The sequence below is a fragment of the Monocercomonoides exilis genome (assembly GCF_001643675.1).
Source record: "Monocercomonoides exilis strain PA203 chromosome Unknown scaffold16-1735695, whole genome shotgun sequence".
NCBI classification, from domain to species: domain Eukaryota; phylum Preaxostyla; order Oxymonadida; family Polymastigidae; genus Monocercomonoides; species Monocercomonoides exilis.
Window position 1 is genome coordinate 937,424 of NW_027150561.1, and position 22,383 is coordinate 959,806.

At 37.4% G+C, this 22,383-nt stretch overlaps 2 protein-coding genes across 2 annotated transcripts; one reads left to right on the plus strand and one right to left on the minus strand.

Annotated features, from left to right (window-relative positions):
• Positions 1 to 5,444: 5,444 nt before the first annotated feature.
• MONOS_9734 (uncharacterized protein) lies at positions 5,445 to 11,825 on the minus strand (the record flags this gene model as incomplete). Its single annotated transcript, XM_067880262.1, has 6 exons — positions 5,445 to 9,863; positions 10,089 to 10,868; positions 10,956 to 11,169; positions 11,248 to 11,550; positions 11,622 to 11,652; positions 11,722 to 11,825. The coding sequence occupies 6 exons, from the start codon at positions 11,823 to 11,825 to the stop codon at positions 5,578 to 5,580; spliced, it is 5,718 nt and encodes a 1,905-aa protein (XP_067729623.1). The 3' UTR covers positions 5,445 to 5,577.
• A 949-nt stretch (positions 11,826 to 12,774) lies between these two features.
• Positions 12,775 to 21,806, plus strand: MONOS_9735 (uncharacterized protein; the record flags this gene model as incomplete). Its single annotated transcript, XM_067880263.1, has 3 exons — positions 12,775 to 12,949; positions 13,064 to 21,699; positions 21,795 to 21,806. 3 exons carry the CDS (start codon positions 12,775 to 12,777, stop codon positions 21,804 to 21,806), a joined length of 8,823 nt encoding a protein of 2,940 aa, XP_067729624.1.
• Positions 21,807 to 22,383: the final 577 nt, after the last annotated feature.

Sequence of the window (22,383 nt, forward strand, 5' to 3'; positions counted from 1 at the left end):
ATTTTGAGTTAATACAAATTGGGAGCAGCTTGGGGGAAAGGCACAACAAAGCGAGGATATTTCCAACGAAGAATTGATTTCTTGGATAATTCCATTGAAGCACGAATATTTATTATTGTGTTCAAGCTTTCTGTTTTCACTCAATAAATCTGGAAAAGAATCAAATAAAGATGATGACATTTTGCTCATTGGAGAACGGGATTTACTGCTCGAATGATTGATTTCACATGAAGGGACAACACAGCAGCAATATTGGAGCAGCAAGGCAACTGCAACACAAGGAGAAATCGAGTTCATTCCTCACTCCTGCAAACAGTTCTATTATGGGCCTTCAATCAAATTTCCCTTTTAATTATTTTCTTTTATGAAAAGGTTAGTAAAATGAGAAAAACATTGAATTAAAAGAATTCAGGTATAAATGAATGAAGATTATTTGGCATTCTCACATTTATTCATCAAAAATTTGATCCTTCAAAAATCACCTTTTTTCGAAGATAATTTCGTTTCCTTTATGACTTCACAGCAGACATCTTGTTTCCAAATCCATTTAAAAAACAATTTTCTCCTTTGGAGCAATTGTTTCGTAGAGAATAATAATCGATCAAATGCACTTTGATTGATATATTGAATTTTGATGATTCATCATCAATGAATATGACACAAATTTCTCGAAAACGAAAATAGAATAACCTTAAGCTTTAATGAAATCTCCAGAGAAATAAGTAAGGATTTATTCAACTAAAGATCTGTAGCTCTTGCCATTCGATCGATGATAAACTGGCATTTTCTGTTAGGTTTCACATTTGCAAATTATGCTCAGTTTGTTCAAAGTTGTATTTTCTTGAGCGAATGACCTGTCCGAAGAAACATTTTAAGAGATTTTCATAAAAAATCTTTTTCACTCAGAAATAACTGCATTGATCGAGCTGTGTGCCTTTTTTTGTGGAAACATTGATTCATCTAACGTAAGGTCATCAAAAATAATCTTCTCTTTGCTTTCAGGCAGGAATAAAATAATTATCTTCATAGGCTATTTTGCTTCAAGATTTGAATTGAAGAAGAAAAGAACATTGAAATAACTGTTATTTCTCCGTAAAGCTCAGAAATTGTGAATTCGTCATTTCCATCAGCAGCACAACATCATTGTGAAGTTCACTAAATTTTGCCTTTATTTCACCTCAAATAATCAAAAATGAAGATATTTCCCCCCTCACTAAGGATCATTCATAAAAGAAAATTAATCCCGCTCCAATAGAGCTCCATTACAAACAAGAAGTTCTTCTGACAGTGAAAAAAAACTTTGCATTCATCAACGGAATCACATACTCTAAATTTATCTTCTTCAATGAATTGAATTTCTTTGATGTTTTGTTCATAATGAAAGGAACATTTTTTCATCTGGTGTCTGAAGCTCCATATTGTTGTGAGATTTCTTCTTCTTTATCGCATAATTCCACTTGAAGCTCAATATGCAGCTCAAAAAAACTGATGGACATCAACAAAGCCGGACATTCATTGAAGATTGTCTTTTTTGAACATGCAATAATGGTGTTTTCTCTTTCAATGATTTCTCAATTTCCATTGCACGAAAATAAAACTCTGCATCTATCCCTTCAGAAAAACATTGTTTGATACGTCGTGAGTTGCAATTGCAACTCTGGGATGAGTGATTCAACAATTGCCAAATCCAATCGATTGGCACGAATGAGTATGGTTTGCAAAAAGAAGTTTTGATGGAGTGCAAATTACAACAGAACCCATAAGAGAAATCTCATTCGGAGAGTGGTTCTCTTTGAACAGAAGATGCTGCAATGAGAGGAGAGTCATATTCTCCAAAAAATAATTCGGAACATTTCATAAATATGAGCAGAGAAAAAGGCGATGAAACTTCAGATGAAACCTGAAAAAAACAACAGCTTGAGAGCTCAGAAGTCGAAGAGAATAAATGTGGATCAACAAATGGATTTGCACTCGCATACAAAAGGCTGCTGTTTGTCGAGAAGAAATAGAAATAAAAGATAACAAGATAATGAAGAAATATCCTTTTAATCACTAAGTTATGATTTTAGATTTTTATCTCATCACTTCTGTGATGCTTCATGCCCCCACAAAATGCCAAAGGACAACTTTTTCTCGAATTGAATGTTTAGAGGAAAATGATGGACAATAAATCCATCCGATCAGAACAAGCCGAAAAAAGCAGATAAATCACATGCATTGGAAATAATTTATCTGCCAATATCAGAGCCATTCCAAGTTGCATTATCCACACAGATATCATTTTCATTCTTCTGAGCAGATATTCGTTTTATGATGAAAGGAATCGCTTCGCTAGCTCCATTTTGCTCTTTCCAGTAAAAAGATTTGTTATTCAATCTTTTTTCCTTCTGGATACTGCATATCTGCGCCTAAGAAAAGAAATAGATCTAAAACAGAAAATTTTGTTTGTTCTTCACGAATTGTGTATTTGATGTGTCGAACATAAAATTCGCTAAAGACGAGCAAAGTCCACAGTTTGTTTGCACAAAAGGAAATTTTCGTTTTTCAGATGGTTTCTTCTTTGAATAATCATTCAGATTATTTTTGAAGGAATTCTCTTTGAAATGATTTATTGTATGCCAATTCACTCGAGATGTATTTCAAGAGAGCAGCATCTGAATTCCCTGTGCATTGGAGCTCATCTTTTGCATCACAACTGAGGATGAATGTTTGAATGAAACTGAAAACTCTGAGGAATCACTTAAAACGAATATGTTTCTCTTATTTGCTAGTTCAAACGAAAAGCCCATCATGCGCCATTCTGGAATCATTCTTTAAAATAATCCGTCTGTCATAACAACACAATACAATTCTTTGGTAAATTAGTCAAGATGTTGTTGTCTTCATTCACAAAGGAAAACGTTCATTAAAAAATCATCTGACGATTTGATTGACTCAAGCCAAGGCAATTAATCAAACAAATGAAATGAAAATGCTTCTACAGGAAAAATGAATGAATTAAGATGGCCTTCTTCAGTCAAAGATGAAAAGAGTACACAAAATAACAAGGTGTTTATGTTCGACTGTGAACGTAGATATAAATTCACAGTTTGAAAATGAAATAAGAATCGAGTAAAAGGCAGCACCGAATGAAAAGGACTTCTTATCTTTGTTGTTGTAAAGGGCCAACATGCACATAACTGGTTTCTTCGTTCGCTTTCCATTTCCTGATGCTGATGAATGCGCTGCAAAAATAGCACTTTTGCGAGGCAATAAGAGATGCAATGGAGATGGAACAAGTTTGTGGAAGAAGAATTGATGACATTCGAATTGAAGTCTCAAAAAAGAGAAGAGAAGAGAAGAAGAGGTGAAGAGAAAATTTCCAGAAATAATTTGATTTTTCTGGATATGATGGGAAATGTTTTATTTCAGGAAATGAAGAATATGACGATGAAGAAAAAGAAGAAATCTATGCTGGCTCCTTTGAATGTAATTTAAACATAAGGTATTGAAGACCTTTAAAGAAACAATAAGAGATATATGAATTGAAGAATAAAACGGAAGTGTTGAGTCGATTGGAGAAACGAATGAAAAAAGGAAAACAATCTGTCGAAGAATGAAACTGAATTGAGGAATTAATTGGGCTGATCTTTTGATAATTGAGCAGGTTTGTTTGATTCTTTGGCGAAGAATCGAGAAATGTGATAAAACATTTTCGGAATGAAAAGTGGAGGAGAAGTTGAAGAAGGAATGCAAAAAGAAGAAGAAATCGAAGAGGAAATAATCGCCTTTGAAACAATCGTTTGATGGAAATTGTGTCGAAGTGGATATTCTGAGAGAAAATAATCAGCAAGCAATTGGAAGCATTCTCCCTTTCCAGATATAAAATTGTGATTCTTTTCAAACTATTCCAGAAGAATAGCACAATTCCCATTTTGATCATTTACGCCTTGAACAATGCCATAAAGAGGTTGCTACAGGATGTTAGTTTATGTTTTTGTTTAATATTTTTCTTCAACCATTTCATGAAGCAATTTTTCCTAAAAGTCCATCGCGAAAGCTTCCTTTCGATCAAGAGCAGCATTTTCTTGTGAACATTGATAAGACCTATGAAAGAAGAAATGCATCTTCAAAAAAGTGTCAAAAGCTCTCGGTTGCAGAAGGCTTTGAAATACATCTAATCCATTATGAGAAGGCGATGTTTTGCGCAGATGATGAAGAAGTGAATTTAGAAATGCACGAGTGGTAATTCTCCCGTTTGGCAGAAGGTTTGAGGCATTCGTCAATTTGGCAAGCAGAACGCATGAAGAAGATGCAAATAATGAAGGAGTGTAATGATGAGATAGAAACTCAGATTGAACTGAATAAATGATAATGAAGAAAAAGGCAAAGTTGATGAAAGCGGATCTATTCTTTTCATTTCATTTTGTTTGCTCTCGACACTTTGCTCAATTCCTCATGACCAATGGCTTTGGCTCTTATTTCTTAGTATTCCTCAGGCGAAAAGGAGTCAAATGATATATATTTGAAGTTATTTACCGAAATCAAAGGAATAATAGATTTTCTAGAAGAAGAATAATTCTTTGTAACATACGTGCATTGGCTTCTGAATCATGTGAAAAGGCGAAATAAGGCAGCGATGTGGCAGTTGAAGAGAGTCAGCAGATTGCTCAAAAAATGTAGCGATTGCAAAAGCTAAGGCAGAACTGAGTTGATTCGAAGCTGCTGGCTTTGTTGCCGAGAAAAAGAAGTATTTCTTTGTTCTGGTTGGACAGAAAACTTGTGCTCCAACATCGCTGTAAAAAAATGGAGGTGATTAAGCTTTTATAATTAAATATGAAAATGCTTTTGTTGAAGGGGAAAGGAAATAAGATTGTTAAAACGGATGAACGTTGAGAATTATTGATGAAAAAGATGAAGATGAAAATGGCGATGATGTTGGAGAAAATAAAGTGGATATGACCATTTAATTGAATTCAAAAATATGCTTCACTAAAATTCATTCTGAAAAGCTAAGAAGATTTGAAAAAGTATTCAGCAGTTGCAATTTATCCATGTTTCATTCCATGTTTTCACCTCTTCGATACCGATGAATATCGTCATTTCAACAGATGCTTGCTATGTAGAATAAAAAAGATTATGTGCATAGCCATCGTTTAAAATGAAGTTTAGTTTTTTCTATTTCTTTTATTTTCTTTTAAATTTCTTTGTCTCCTTGTTGCTCTTCATAAGTTTCCAATTATCATGTCATTTTTCATTCTGACGTATAAATTCAATTTATTCCTGTTCCCGCATATTATTTCCCGTTAACCTCCTTTTCCATCTCGCAATCAGATAATCTTGCAATTCGCATTTTTGATCAGATTATTTTTTATGGTATTTGAAAATGAAACTTTCGAACACTTTTTTATTCTATTTACCTTTTCACATTGATATTTTTTCATAATATTTTGGAACAAAATCACTTTTTTTAAAAGTAACTGAACGTTGTCTCTTTTTATTTATGAAAAGAGTTGTAACAATTAAAAAATCAAAGAGAAAAATCAAAATAAATATTTTTCAAAATTGAATAAAATGTCATAACACATAAAACTGCCTTCAAATATTTTGCGTGTCGTGCTCAACTTGCCGAGGAGTTGGGCGAAATTTCGTTGTGCTTATTTGCGGTTGGCTGGGCACAGGAGGAATGCGAGAAAACGAGACCTGGCGCTTTTGGTTCAATGAAGAAGAAGAAGAAGATGATGATGATGATGATGACAATGACAATGAATATGATCCAACTCCTTCATCACCTCCCCTTTTATTCGAGTTCTCTTTCCCTTCTCTCAGACGCCTCTCGTGCTCTTTCTGTTTGTCCCTCGTTGACTCAAACCCTGGCGGAGTAGTACACTCAGCACCTTCCTCTGCTTTCCTCTTGTTCTCCTTCTCACACTCGTTGATCTGGCTGAGACTGACTCCCTTCAGCAGCACGCCCTGCCCGCCAAAGGGAATGTCTGCTGCCACATCTTCTCTCCTTCCGGTGCTCCTCCGGCGAAACAGCTGGTTCCGTGTCTGCCGCGGAGAGAGGGTCATTGGCGTGGGTGAAAGAGGGGATGATGTTGATGAAGAGACAGATGTTGAGGCAGATGTCGAAAGAGGTGCCACAGAAAGCGAATGAGATGAAAATGTTAGAGAAGGAATGACAACACCTGCAGACGAAGACGGGATCGAAGGAGCCGATGGAGGCAGTACAGCTTGTTGGAGGATATGTTGATGGAGATCGGCCACAGACACACTCGGCGAAAGGGTGGGCGAAGCATATGGCGATGCTTCGAGAGAAGGCGCGTGCGAGAGAGAAGGGTTGGAATGAGAGGGATCGGTGTCCTTTTGCGAGGAGATGATGATGGAAGATGAAGAGGAGGAAGAAGGTTGACTATTCTGCAACGGAGCGTCAGATGAAGAAACCACATAAGAGTTGAAAACAGGCAAATGCGAATTATGCAAATGCAATTCTTTCCTTCTCCTTTCTTCTTTCCTCTCCTTGTTCCTTCTCCTCTCCCTCGCTTCTCTTCTCTTCTGTACCTCCTTCCTCTTCTTCTCCTTCTTCTGTTCTTCCACAATGCAGATCTCCTCCTTCGCTATGCCCCTCGCTGCAAGCCACGCATCTGCAGCATCACCCACATTACGCAGAAGAGAGAGCAAAGGCAGCGGAAGCGACAAAAGCGTTGATCTGATACGATGGCTTGGGGTAGAGGCGTTTGAAGGGTTCTGTGGGAATGAATGGAAAGCGGATGACTTGTTGGATGCAGGGGATGATTGCATTGGATTGAAAGATTCTTCTTCATCACCCGCTTGCTCAGCAGTCGAATCAGCAATCACAAGATCGCTCTCTATTTGGGTGTCTATGGTAGGCACGGCTATCAAAACAGGAGGCAGTTGAGCATTGTTCATTTGCGGTTGTGATTGTTTCTGTTGCTGATTCTGTTGTTGTGTGTGTGTTGTGTTTGGATGCACATGCAAAGCGGACGGAATCGAATGTGGATCCAAAACAACAACATGTCTTTCTGTATCACTTCCTGTGCTGTTGCCTTTACTCAAATCATTTTGTTCATTATGTGTGTTTGATTTCCGCTTCTCTCCCTTTTTGCCTCCTCCTCCTCCTCCTCCTCCTCCTTCTTTTGCTTCCTCGTCAATGCATTCGTCTATAGCTTTGAACAGCTTTTGCGCTGCCTCTTTTCTTTCTTTCAGATAGATCGCTTTCTTCTCTTCCCACCTCTGTTTGAACTTCTTCTCTCTCTCAATCATCGATTCGACAACTGAATGGAACTTGAACGGCTTCCTCTTCTTTGCTGTTTCTGGCTTGCTCTTCGCTTGTGAAAGAATTGGAGGAAATGCACTTTGACGACTGCTTTGCTTATTGTAGTTGTTTTGAATTTTGCTTAATTCTTTAGCATCTTCATCATCTTTCTCCCTATTCTCTTTCCTTTCTTTCCCTTCTTCTCCTTCTCCTTCTCCTTCCTCATCCTCATCTTTCTCTCCCTTTCCCTGCGAAATCTCCAGAATCACGTTTCTTTTGTAAGCTGACAGCACACTTTTCACAAAATGCCCCCATCTCTCGTTTATCTCCCTCTTTCTCCTTTCCTCCTCTTCTGCTGCCAAATCCACAACAGCAGGCCTCAGAGTCGCAGAAGTCGCAATCAATGACTGGGGATCAACAACAAGAAGAGAAGGAGAAGAAGAGGAAGAAGAAGAAACATGCTCTCCTCCTTCTTCAAATCCAGATGCTGTGCTTTCTTCTTCTTCTTCTTCAACTTTTTCACTCACATATTCTTCTTCTCCTTCTTCGAATTCACTTTCGCTGTTAATGCTTTCACTTGAGTTGTTGTTACCACTTTGGAATTCTTTCAAAACAGCCTCTGAAATCTTCTTGTGCAACTCATTTTGCATTTCTGTTTTGTTATTTGAATCAACTCCATTTGCATCTCTTTCATTAGATTTCATTAAAAATGATCTTTCAGTTGTGACATTTGAGGAAAGAGAAGAAGATGATAAGTCAATTGATTCATTGGTATTACTCAGGCTCTGTTTTGAAGGCGAGCCAGAAACGGTGTGTGAGAAAGAGGAAAGAGAAGGATAAGTCTGAAGTGTCTTTGATGAAATGACATCAGCAGGGAGAGAAGGATGAGAGGAATAAATAGAAGACAGCTTATTGAGATGGAGTTGGGATGAAGGTGAAGTGGAAGAAAAAAGTTGTTGTGGAATTTCTTTGTTTGGTGGTGGAAAAGAATTGTTTCCTTGTTCAGTTTGAGGAAAATTATCAGCATTTTCTATTTCTTTGTTAAGAACTCCTAAAAACTCTCTCTTCTTCTTCTGTTGCTGTTCAAATTGAGAAATCAATTTTGAATAAGAAAACGAAGTATTTTTATCATCGTCATCATCTTCTTCGTTCTCATCAAATAACCCACGATCACTTTTTATCTGAGCAAGCATGTTTTCCGCTTCCAAAATAGTTCCATTTATCGAAGTTGCAAGAGACGATAGCGTCTGCTTAGAGATCTTGCCGCATTCCATCAGAATGCTTCTCATAAGCACCTCTTCTTCTTCACAAACGCTGCCAACCAAACAAGAGAGCGAAGCTTGCTCATCTTTTTCTTTGCTATTTAATTCATTTTGCATTTGTGCGTTTCCTTCATTTTCATTCAATTTCTCTGAATTTTTGCTTTTTTCGTCATTTTTATTGAAAGATTGCTCATTTTCTGTTCCAACCGAACCAAAAAGCGGTTGATAAAATCTGTCTTTTATGAACCCAGTTATCTTCTCTGGCTTTCCATTCACACTCAAAACGATGTTTTCCTGTTCTCTTTCTTCTCTTTCTTCTCTTTCTTCTTCTTCTTCTTTTCTTTCTTCCTCTTCTTCTTCTTCTTCGATTTTCCTCAAAACCCCACAAAACTTCTCTTCCATCTCCTTTCTCTCTTCTCTTCGTATTCTTTCTGTTCTCATCTTCCTCCTCATGTTTCCATTGTTTTTCTCGCTCTCTTTCCATTCTTCCTCCTCCAGCTGCTGTTGAAGCCTTTTGTTCTTCTCTTTCTCTTCCTCCAATTTCGCTTCCATTTTCTTCGCTTCTTCCTTCGCCTCTTCCAATTTCTGCTCCCACATGCTTTCTTTGTCAGCAAACTGTATCATCATCTCCCTTTTCATCTCTTTCTCTTTCTCTTTCTCTTTATACTCTTTCTCTTCCTCCTCTCCCTTCCTTTGCTTTGCTTCTTCTTCTTCCTTTTGCTTCTGTCTTTCACTCGCAATCACACAAAGCAAGTCAAAACGATTCATATGGGCCACATCTTCAACACATTCCACATTTATTCCCCTCTTCTCCATCTCTTCTCTTTCTTCTCTTTCTCTTTCTTTCTCCCTCTTTTCTTTGTTTGCCCCCTCATTCTCTTCTTCTCCCGCCCTTCTCTGTTTCTGCCTCTGTTCTTCTGCTTCTTCTTCTAACACTCTCAATCTCTCCTCCAGAAATATCTGCTTTCCTTTCTCTCTTGACAGCTCTTCTTCGTGCTCTTTCATCAACTTCAGCTCGTTCTCCCTCATCTCACTCATTTTGGCCTCGTTTTCTCTGCACTCGTTCTGCCAATGGTCGGCTGCCTCCTTCTTCGCTTCAACTTCCTTCTCTAATTCGTTCACTTCCTTTTGCAAGCGCCGAATTTTCTCTTTCATTTTCTCCATCTCTTCGTCTTCTGCTTGCTCTGAAAGACGCATTCTGGCTGCATATTCTCTTTTCGCCACTTTCTCCGCTTCTTCTTCGGCTTCTTTCTCTTCCTCTTCTTCTTCCAGTCGCTTTCGCTCGTTCTCTTTGATAGCTTCGTTAATCACTCGTTGCATTTGTTTGGCAAAGGATTGACGTAAATCTGTTTGAGATACAATAAAAAAAAGAGAGAGAAAGAAAATTAATATTAAAAAAAAAAGATAATTGGAGATGGAAGGAAAAGATGGAAGAATAGAAAAAGAAAGAGAGGAAGAGAAAAAGCAAAAAGAAAAATTAAAAAAAAAAAAAAAAGAATTTTAATTGAATGACGAAAAGTGAATTGTATTGAAAAGTCAACAACAATCACAACAATCTTTCAAATGCATACGTTGAAACTTCTCCAACTGAAGGCTTTTCTTCTTTTCCATGTCAGAAAGAAGCGACTGAAAAGAAGGAACTTGTGTGTTCTTCGGTGAACGCAGCGAAGCAGGTGGAGTGGAAGAGCGGGAAATGGGCTTATTTTCTGAAGATGGATAAGAATCAGAATTTGGATTAGAATTTGGATTTGAAGAAGAAGAAGAAGAAGAAGAAGAAGAAGAAGAAGAAGAAGAAGAAGGAGAGAAAGACACAGAAGAAGAAGGGGATGATAAGGATTCGCAAACAAGAGGAGGGAGGATAACAGAACGAGGAGCAGAATGAGGGCGTGAATGTGCTGAGTGTGTTGAATGTGACTTGCTGTCTGTTGAAAAAGAAGGAGAAGACGTGAATTGGATGGGGGAGACAGATGTGCGGGAAGAAGGGCGGGGGCGGGATGTGAATAGAGAAGAAGGAGAAAGAGGTTGAGATGGTGAAGAAGAAGAAGATGATGATGAGGGGGAAGAGGATGAAGTGAAAGAGGAAGAAGAGGAAGAAGAATCAGAAGCAGAAGAAGAAGTCTTGTGGTTTTGTGATGTGTTTTGAGGTGTCTTCAGAGAGAGGTATGTTTGAGGTGAAATTGAGCGTGTGGGCGACAGCCTTGAAGATTGGCTGGAAAGAAACGGATCTTCAAACATTGCACCAACAGCAGTGGTGCTTTCATTATCTTCGCTTTCAGTCGCCCGCGGCGTTGCTGGCTGCGAACGCGTTAAACGGCCTGTAACGTCCACTTTTTCGTCTTCGTCTTTTTGTGCTAGGAATTTTTCGATTGTGGTAAAAAAAAGAAATAAAAGTTTAATTCATTAAATATAAACTCAAAAATGAAAAAATTTTGACAAACCTTTGCTGCTTTTGCTTCTGTTCAAACCACCTGCAATTGAAGGTGACGGAGATATCAACTGGGGCGTTTCCAAAGGAAGCCTTGCAAATTCCGCCATATCGTATTCGGTTGCTCTTTTCATCAACCATTCGAATAGCGAATCAAAAATTGCTTTTTGCTCAGCTTGCTTTGTGTCGTAGCGAGAAAACACAAAATTGAGACGATTTTGTGCAGCCTAAAATGAGTCATTTTTAAAATTGTGAAAAAAAATTCATCCTTTGAAAAAAGACTTAATTTTTCTTTCACCACAAACATCATAATCAAGTGAAGGAGAATCGTATCTAACACGTTCTGATAGCGGAGACGTTCGAGGAGAACGAGGTGAAGATGAAGAACGCGAAGTGCTTAAAGGTACATCAACATCCGATTCCGAATGAGGACTAACAGTTGCATTATCTGTTTCCATCTGTGAATCTTCAGCATCATCAGTACCTTCTGCCTGCGCTGGTTGTTGCTGAGTGATAATCTGTGGTGATGTTGCTGACTCGTATTTTTGTAGAGCATCAACCATTCTATCGTTGATTGCTTGCAATTGAGTTTTTTCCTCAAGTTTTTTCTATTATTTTAAAATTATCAACAATATGCAGGAAAAATACAAAATAATTTTGAGAATCAGAAATAAAATACTTTTTCATATTCCTGCACAATATTTTGCCGACTAAACAAATTCAAGGAAATAATGATATAATTGTTTTTAACATTTTGCAACTATGATTTAAATGCAAACTCTGGATCGTGAAATTTAGGCTTTCTGGGTTGGGCCTGAGGTTTTTTCCGAGAATAATCTATTTTAGCCTGCCGTTTAGGCTTTTGTGTCAATGAAGATTTCATTCACAACAACACAAAAACTGGCAGAGAAAAAAGTATGGCTTGCGATAATTGAAGAAGGGTCGGATCGAATTAAAAATCGTTTTAACCCTCTATTTAGAGGGTTATATAAGTAATGAATCGGCTTATTTTATTACACACAAAATCTATTAGGAATTCAGTTTCTCAACTTGAAGTGAAACAAAAACAATCAACAGTTAAGGCAATACTTTACAATTTGCGTATTCTTTCCTCATGGTTGCAGTTTACAACACGCAAATTGTTAACGTATCCAATATTTACTGCACTTCTGACAGAAATTACAGGAGCAATAAATTGTTCAGATGCTTCTGTGAGAATTGCTGTATTATCAATTTTACCTCAAATTCTGGAACAAACACCCGAAGAATTCAAAATTGACACAGTTTCTCTCATATTTAGTATAACAGCTCATTATCCGCCGCGTGTGAGAGATCTCTCGTTCAGAATATGCTTTCCGTTAGGCATTTCTGTGAGTAAATCTAGCCAATTCGTTGTGCAAAATTCACTAACTTCTGTTCTTCAAGAAGAAATAATATGTAAAACTGCAAAAGAGAATTCGATTCTTCAATTTTTTGCGAGCCCGTTAGTGCTGCATCACTTATCTGAACGTTTTGCTCAAAATTCAGCTTTCACTTTTTCTGATTTAAATTTTGCCATAATATCCTCGCTTCCATCATCAAGCCATGAAGATGGTTGTTGCATATCAAAGATTTTTGCTGCATTTTCTGAAAGATCAAGAGATTCTGTTAAACTTTACCATATTTCAAAGATAATATCTTTGCTATTATCTGTTTGGATTTCAAAAGAAAACGAGTTCAATCGATCGGATTTGCCTGAACTTTCCTCTCGAAGCAATTTGCTTTCTTTAACGCTTGATTGCTTTTCTATGTTGGAGAATCTTCTCCTTTCTAATTTATCTACAGATTCCAATATGCAATCGAAATCTGGATCAGGCTTTTGGAATCCATCTGATTATTGGCTGTTCAGTAAAAAGTTCAATGAAACTTCAAAGGATGGAAAAGCTGATCATGTTCTGCAAGATTTTTATGAAAGTTACTACGAGGATAAATCTGATCATGAATCAATTACAGAAATCGGTTTAAAGAGTTTGCCAAACAGTAATATTTGCAATCTTGTAGCAGTTTTACAAACAATATTGGAAGCTTTTTTAAAGAAGCAAAAAGATGGGAAATGTCCAAAAACTCATTCTATTCCCACAGAAAGTCTTTCAACAGAAGAAAAAACCGGCACTGAAGTGGATGATGATAACAAACCATCAAATTTGATACCATCAACAGCAGTCGTTCTTCGTTCTCTTCAGCTGCTTCTTGCCTTGCTGCACTTTTGGTACCAGCATCGATCCATCACATTTGATGATGTTCAATGCAGCAGAAATGAAAAAATGAAAGAAACGATCAAATCACAAGAACCACGTTGCTCAAATTCGTCTGATTTTTCAACAAGACAAGTTATTTCTTCTGATGTCTCAAATACAGCGTTGATTCCTCAGATTCCCATCCATTTTAAAGAGACAGCGTCTTCTTCTCTTTCTGTTTCCACAAATAGTTCAGATTGTTTCCTCCCACCTCAAAAAAGAAATCACACCACCTTTTCACAACTGAGACAATCAACATCAAAAAGAAAAGGAAAAAGCTTATCAATACAAACAACAGAATCCCTTCCTATCCAACCAATGCTGCAAACTGGCTCACATTTCATAACTGTTCCTCTTTTGTCTTCTGTTCTCTCGCTTACAGCACATTCTTCCGCGATGATTGCGTCTTCTGCTCTGAATGTTCTGTCAGCTTATTTCATGTCATTTAACACACTTCATTCATTTCATTCACTTCCATTTCAGATTTCGTACAAGCAGCCTTCTCAAAAGAGCAGCACATCACAGCATTACACTTCATTTCTGGATCATCTGCTTCAACTTCTTTCTTCTTTCTCTTCCACCACTACCTCCTCTTCTTCTCCTTCTACTTCTCGGATCAAACACAAAGATTTTCAAATTGGCATTTCCAGTGAAAGTTCGAGACAAGAAAATAGCAAAATCTCCTGCACTGAAGAAATTCAACATTCTTCTTTTAATTCACTGAGAGATCTCGACAATGTGATTTTGACTGTCAATTCATCAAATGCCAAATTTCACGAATCTTTCATTCAATTTGTTGAAAGACTCAATTCAGTTGTCTGTACCAAAAAGTGCATAAACAAAGAATTAAACTCACAAGTTGTTCTTGAACAGGAATCAGATGTAATTAAGACTAACAATATTGAAGCTGATAGCATAAACTCAGCACCTGATCCTCTTATTCGCTCTTCTGCCGCATTTTGTGCTTCTCATCTGATAAGATTGATTCTTTCGTTTATTTCGCTCGCATTCAAAGAAGAACAACAGAAAATTTCTTGTCAAGTGGATTCTGCTAAAAAATTGCATTCTTCTTCTTCTTCTTCATTCTCTTCCAAAATGTCCTCTTTTATTCCTTTTGAATCATTGCATGTTTTTTTGAGGCCATTTGTGAGCAATCAAACCACATTTCAAACAGAAAAAGATGAGCGTCAATCAAAAAATTCCTTCATTTCACTTTCTCTTCTCTTTCATATTATCATTTCTGCCTTTGTCACTGAAACCTCTCAACAGAAGGAAAAAGAAAAAGATGAAGAAAATGTTCAAACTTCTGCTTCTTCGTTTTCTTCTATGAAACATCCTCTTTCTTCACCTCTTGTTGTGAGCTTCTCAAGAGATGAAGATGAAAAAGAGAGCGCAATGAAATATGAGGAAATTGATCCATTTTTGAACGCTTTGCATTCATTTGAAGATTCCTCAGTTTCTAAAAGCACTCAAGATGTGTCATTTTCGAAAAATGAAACTGTTATTCCATCTTCTAATTCATCTAATTTTTCAAATTCTTTAATTTCTTCAAGTTCATCTTGCTCATCTTTGCTTCTTTCACCTTTCTCTTCTCTTTCTTCTTCGACTTCTCCTCCTCTTCGCGCTATTATCATCGCTATCCACTCCATTCATCACTTCTGTTCTATCATTTCACCACCATTGCCTTTTCACTTCAAAGAAATTGATAATCTTGCTTCTAAAGGCAGATCATTTAGATGCTCAACAGATATTTTGAAGCAATTTGAAGGATCGCAAACTCTTGTTCATAATACTTCTTGTTCAATGAACTCTGATTTATCTTCTATTGCATTGAATTCAACCTCTGCTTCTTCAAATTCAACTTCATCACAGATAGATTCAACTTTTCCTTCGAATCTAACTTTTCTGTCTTCTCTTTCTCTTTCTTTGTCTTTCTGCTCCACTTTTCTGTATCGCCTATTTCTGTGCCAAGTGTTCCACCCGACTTCTTCTCTGCTTCCCCCTTCTGCTCTGAATGTGCTGCAACATCTCTCTTTTGGCTCAGTCGCAAATGTTATGGATGCTTCTGAAAAATGGATGGAATGCGTCACAAATAGACAGATTACGATGATGAAAGATGAGGTGTCGAAAGATGGAAGTGAAAAGTGTCGTTCAAAAGAGCTGGATTTATCGACTGAAATAAGTCGGATGACTGATAAATCACCAAAAGTTTCTGCTCCGATTCACGATTCTATTTCTTCATCAATGATGTGTTCAAATAAAACATCATCTTCTTCTTTCATTAAAACTTTCCTAGAAATGTTTCTGAAAGCATTTCTTGTTCAGCTTCATTCACAAAGGCAACAAGTCTTTTCAGCGACAATAAATTCATTTACACCTTTTGTTATGCATATGGTGATGGCTATGAAACAGTTTGAAAAAAGTTCTCGATTTGAAAACGAAAGAAACTTTATTGAAGCAAAAAATGAACCAAGAAATGAAAATTGCAGAAATAAAAGTGATCTTTCTGCATGCAATATTTATGAGGAGAATCGCAATAATGCACAAAATAAACAAATGAATGATTATGCGATGCATTCATCTGTATCTTGCTCTCTTCTCTCCTCAGACTCTTCCCAAAGAGACTTCAATCAATCTACCATTTTTGTGCGTGTGCTCCTCATGACGCTTGCGACTGCTGGTTTGAAAGGCAATGTTGATCCTTATGTTTTATCGTTAATTCATAAAACTTGCACAAATGAGCAAACATTTTATGGAGCTGCAAAAACAAGCTCAGAAAAACAAATAACTTCTTCCTTTTCAGAAATGCTGTCTTTTTCTTTGCATCCATCGACTTGTATAATGCTGTTGCGTTCATTTCTTCAGAACACATCTTCAATGAAGTTTGTTATTTGCCAAAAAGTTTTCAACCTTATCCACGATAAATGCATGACTCAGATTAATTTGAAATCAACTAAATCAATTGAGTCAAATGAATCAACGAAAAGTGAAATAACATCCAATCAGATTCAAAATAATAGCATGGAGCTTTTGGAGTATCTCACAACACTTCTGCACATGTTGTTTCTCAACATGACGACTTCATATTCCTTTTCTTCTTTCTCCGACAATCAGTCCTCTCAAAAGATGTGCTATCACGCACTTGTTGATATGCTGATTTCGCTCTCTTTGATCGTTTCTTTGATTCAGCAGACCGTCAAACAACCAAGATTTTATTCAATTTTTGAATCGCTCTATCAACAGAGCGTCAAACAGCAGGCAGAAACAGATTCTACAAATAAAGCTAATTTGAAGAATGAAGAAATCTGTCCAACTAATTCGTCTTCACCTTTGTTACGCCAGCTCCTTCTCAAAACTTTAAGTGATATAATTCTCTTCTCATTGGATCTTTTGTTTCTGCTGCAATATTATCTAATTCCGCAGATTCCAAATTACTCACAAAGCACATCATTTTCTCTGTTTAACTTGTCAAATGCACATTCAGTTAAATCCGATCTGAATCTAAGTTATCAGGCTTCTTCTTCCAGACCTTCCTTTCAGCTGCGGCAGATCTGCAAGAAAGAGCTGAGGAGGCAAAAAAGAGCGAAAAGAGAAGAGCGAGAAAGAGAAAGACAGAACAGAGAAAAACGCAGAGTTCTGCGGCGGCTGAAGCTCGAAAGAGAAAGGGAATTAAGAAAAGAAGGCAACATTCCATATGAAAGCGAGCCAAACACAGCTGATTCTGAGGAAGAGGAGCCAAGCAGTTCATCTTCTGATTCATTTGAGATGATATCTGAAGCAATGGACGAGAAAGAGGAGTACGAAGAAGCTGATTTCTGTTCAGAGACGTTTCCATATCCTTCTTCACTTATTGAGGACGACACAGCATTTTTGGATCTTCTCTGCTCTTTTCTACCTTCATTCCCTTCTCTTACGCAGTCAGCACAAAAATCCATTCGACCTTCAAATTCTTCTGCTTCAGGTGCTTTTCCATTATCTTCGTCTCCTTCACCATCTCCTTCCCCTTCTTATTCTCCTTTGTCTTCACCCGCTCCAACTTCTTCGCCTGCATCCGCTAATGCTATCAATGGTTCAACTTCTTCAACTTCTCAAACATCACCCGTTTCTTCATCGTTATCATCATCTTCTTCTTCTTCTTCTTCTTTTTCTTCTTCTCAATCGACGTTTGAGTTGATTCTCTCAAATATCTCACTCATTTCTATATCTTCTCTGAGATGGATCTTAAAAGTGATCCTTCATTCATCTTTCATTTCTGCCGAAGCCAAGGAAGAGCAGCGCATTTTCCAGCTTTGCAACAGAAAATCCAATTCGAAAAAAAGAGAATTTGGAAAAGGATTGTTTGAAGAAAATACAGAGTTCGAACTTGAACGTAAAGAAGTCGACGACAAATCTGAAAGGACAGATTCAAATCCTCAATTGATTTCAGAGCAGCTGACAACCATGCCAATAGAAGAATCAACAAAAAAGCATACATTTGAAAGCTTGCAATACAGTTATTCAAATCTTATAGGATCTTTTGGAAGTTCTCACAAACATCACAAAGACGACTTCATTCCAAAGCTCTCTTTAACCCCAACGGCGCCTCCATCTGTCGATCTTCTTCTTTCCGCCTTGTTTTCATCCGACTCACTATCTTCTTCTTCTTCTGTCATCAGTAGTAGCAGTGGAATCAATAATGTTTCTCCTTTTATCTCTCAAGTAACACAAAGCACTCGTTCATTGAATCCTTTCAAACCAAAAAAGAAGAAGAGCATGATTGATTCCGTGTGCCCGTGGATTAAACATTTGCCTCGCTCGTCTGAAGAGCTGGCTGAATTGCGAGAGAAAGAAGGCAGTCTTTCAGTTGAGGATGTTGTCAAGTGGCTGTCGAGTGTTTATGACGAATGGGAACAGTATGAAAAAAGCAAAGCGCAAACAAGAATCTGCGAAGATGGCAAAAAGAATGAAGAATTTGAAGCGCCTTCTGCTCGAAGTGCTCCTCAACGGAGGCTGTCTCCTTCTTTGTTTCGTAGAACGCCTTCACCTTCTGCCAGAACAAGAAACTCGTCCTCTCCTTCTTCTCCTTCTCGTTCAAATTCGTTTTCATCAACTTCGTCATCACTATCTTCTTCCTCTTCCTCTTCCTCTTTGAATCTTCTTTCGAACACATCTTCATCTGAATATCTTGATTGCCCTGTTTTTTATTCCTCTTTTTCGTCTTCGCAGTTTTTGCATAGTTTCCATTCGCATCTTTTTACAGTTCAACAGCCATTTGCTCTCAACCAACCTTCAAATTCGTTGCAATCTTCTGCTTCAAAACTACAATTGGCTAATATTTCTCAAACATCTGCAGGAGATTCCCAGCGATCTATGTTATCTTCTTCTTCTTCTTCTTCTTCTTCTTCTTCTTCTTCTTCTTTGCCTTCATCATCAATAACAACTTCTTTTTCTTCTTCTTCTGGTATCTCATCAACTCTCCGCAGAGGAAACCAGCGTGTTGCTGCTGCAACAATCATTCCATTGCTTTATCCTGCTGCTTCTCTTTTCTCGTCTTCTCTTTCTCTTCTTTTGGAACTCGAGTCATTTTCTGTAAAAACTCTGTCAGATTCAAGCAAAAAACATTGCGCATTGAAGAAAATGAATGACAAATCAAGTGAAAAGTCGGAATATAAATTAACTGATAAACAGGGGAAATCATCAAATGCTGATGAAAGCACAATCAATTTTCAAAAGGGTAACACAAATCAATGCGAAATGCCACTGTTTTTCTCCTTGGATTCAATTTTCCCTCTTTCTCCTTTCCAGTTCTTCATCGACGTTTTGCATCTGTCTCTTTCTTTGCTTCCTGTTCTTCCCTCTGCATCTCTTTTGCTTTTATCTGATATTTCACTCATTCTCAATGCAGCCGAGGAACACACACGCTCAAGATCTGATGATCAATTTCCAATTTCATCTGCATTTTTTTCTCCTTCTTCAATTTCAAATGCACATTGCAATTCTTCATATTCAGTTGGTTTGCAACCTCCTCAATTGCCTTCTCTTCCTCCTTCTTCTCGTGCTCCTTCTGTCACATCTGTTGCGTTATTTGAACAGCTTTCTGTTCAAAAGTCATCTGACTCTGTTGAAGCAGCTTCATCTCCTTATCATCTCAGTCAAGCAATTCATTCATCGATGTTCGTTCTCGTTTCTTTGGTTGTTCGAACTTGGATTTCTTTTGTTCTGACAGATTTTGTTGATCTCACTGCTTCTTCTTCTTCTTCTTCTTCTTCTTCTTCTTCTTCTTCTTCTTCTTCTTCTTCTTCTCCTTCTTCTTCTTTGTTTAATTCTTCTTCTTCTTCTTCTTCTTCTTCTTCTTCTTCTTCTTCTTCTTCTTCTTCTTCTTCTTCTTCTTCTTCTTCTTCTTCATCTTCATCTTCTTATCGATCTACGTCCAATCAAACATTAAATTCTAATTCTTCTTCCCATCATTTTAGTTCATCCTTCAATTTTATTGACACTCCAGTACGAACAGAAACCACAATAGCACTTTCTCAACTATCCTCCCTAATTTATTCACTTTCTGCTTTCTCTTCATCTTCATTGCTTTCTTCCCCTCTTTCTTCTCCTGTTCAGTCTGCCATTTCTGCTCCAAAATGCAAAGTTCAGACACCAAAACGGGGGAAATTCAACAATTCCCTTCATTTTGTGTCTCCTTCTTTGACTCCGTTTGTGTCATCTTCCATCACATCGCTGCTTTCTGCATTAAATTCGTATATTCAGCAGTCAATTTGTGCTTCGGCTGTTCTGTTTTTTGAAGATGCAATTAACTTTCACACTGAAAATGATGAAGAAAATGAAACAATTCTTGCAAAACAGCTAACTTCTTCAGAACAACAGATCAGAAAAAGATTTGCTTTACCATCAAATTTTGAAATATCAACACTTGAAAGCTCTTTGCGTTCAATGGATCTGTCTGAATTTTCGCAATTTGTGCACATTTCCTCTCCTCTCTTTGTTGCCTCAAAGAAAGCAATGGAAATGTCAGAACTTGCAATGAAACTTCGTTCCTCTTTTCCTTTTAGCAATTACTCTAAAAAGAGTTCTGATGAACAAGAAATTTGCTCTTGTAAGAGTTCGAAGGGAACAGCTGCAATTAACAGTTGTGATCAAACAACATCTAATTCTGTTTCGTGTCATTCAGTTGATGAACCTGAAAGCCAGAGAAGCATAGAAGACAGTTCTTTAACATCAAAAGCTGAAGATTCGTCTGAAGCTGAGACAAATAAATTTAATAGCCCAATCGAAAACAAGATACAAGAAGCAGTGCACTCGCTTCAAAAGATGATTGAATGCATTTGCAAAGAAAGCTGTCCTTCTTATTCATCTTCTTCCCATTCATCAGCATTGGATTCTCATTTTTTGGAGCCTAAACAGAAATCCTGCCTCGAATTGTTTGTTCGCTTCTGTGATTCAACTTACGTGCTCAAGGATTCTGATTGTAAATCTCAGTTTTGTGAGCCTAGCATCAAATATAAGCTTCAAGCGATGCTTCTTCCTGATGATTCGGTCACTCATTCAAACAATGATCAAGCTCATTTGGCATCTTCTGTTTCTTCTTTGTTCTTTGTTTTGTCGCCTTTTCTTTCCAACAGTCATTTGTGTTGCATTCTGCAACTTGCTTGCCTTGTATTGATGCTTCTTTGCCATTCTTATGAAGAACAATATTTAACAGAAGATTCTCTGAAAATTTTACTTGAAGATGCGTTTTCTTCTGCTTCTCAATTCATTAGCAGCTGTTCTTCTTGCTTTGGTTATTTTTCGAGCTCGACATATTTGATTTCAGAAATAGCATCTTTATCGAAGATTTGCATACAACAAAGCAAAAGTTGTGCTGCATTTTTCTTCAATTCATTGGGAGTAAAGGAGCATAAGTCTGGTTCATCTTTGCCTTCGACTCCATCTTCTTCATCGTTATCTTCTTCTTTTCGCCATTCTTTTTCTTGTTCAGATCTTTCATCCCGTCATCCGCCTCCTCCACCACCACCTCCTCCTCCGCCTCCACCTCCTCCTCCGCCTCCACCTCCTCCGCCTTCAACTCCTCCTCCTCCTCCATTGTACAATTACAAGTCAACATCATCTTCTCCAATCTCTTCTTCTGCTTCTTCTGTTTCTTTCGAATCAAAAAGCCTTCCATTGTCAAGTTTCCAGTTATCCTCAATGTTCTATTTCTTGTCGCTGCATCATGTTTTGTCTTCACTTGTGTTCAATTCAACTCTTCCTGTTTCTCCTCTTTTCTTCAACGAAGATTATGTGAATTCGTCGTTGTATCCAAAAATACAAAGCTTTCAGAATTGTAACCTTGCTTCTTTTGAAGAGTTATTTTCTTCTCATTCTCCTTTACAAATGTTCTCAACCAGAAAATCGAGAATCTCTTATGCCTCAACAGCATGTTCATCATCATCATCATCGTCTTCTTCTTTGTTATCTTCGTCTTCTTTTACAACTGAAAGTGGCAAAAATTCTGTATCCAGCAATTCATCTTCTTCATTTAATTCCAGAGTTCAATTGTCTAAAGCCAATGGAAATAATTCCATTATTTCACAAGTTAACCGTAAAAGTTGTGCAAATAGTTGCACAAGTTGTCAAACGCATTCTCTTATTTTGTCGCTTTCTCCAAGAATTTCTTCTCTTTCGCCATTTTCGCAGCTGCTCGCTTTTTATCCTTCGCCTAGTTTTCTGATTTCCAGCCCATGTGTTCGTGTTGGCGTTGATGCAATTCCTCATTCTTTGTATTCTTTTTTGTCTTTTCAGTCTGAAAAGCTGAGCAAATCTATCCATGTCTTGCACTCTCCCAAAAAGATGAGCCCTCTGCATACAGGTTCTCCTTCTTTTCCTCAATTTTCCTCTTGTTCAGTTTCTTATCAAAATCAATTGTTACGAAAGAATCAAGAAGAAATTGAGGAGTCCACGAATATTTCACAAAGAAACAGCGATGTTGCTGTGCTTCCACCAACATTCTTGCCTTCTTGTTCTCACTGCACAAATAACTTCACAGAGGTTGACAAGACGCTTTCCACTTTTCCGTTTTCTGTAGCATTTTCATTATCTCTTACCAATTTCTACCAACCTTGTCTGAATCCTGCATTTTTTGCATCTAACGAAAGGGAGAATGTGTTCTTCTTTTTGGTATTGCTGTATTGTCTTTTA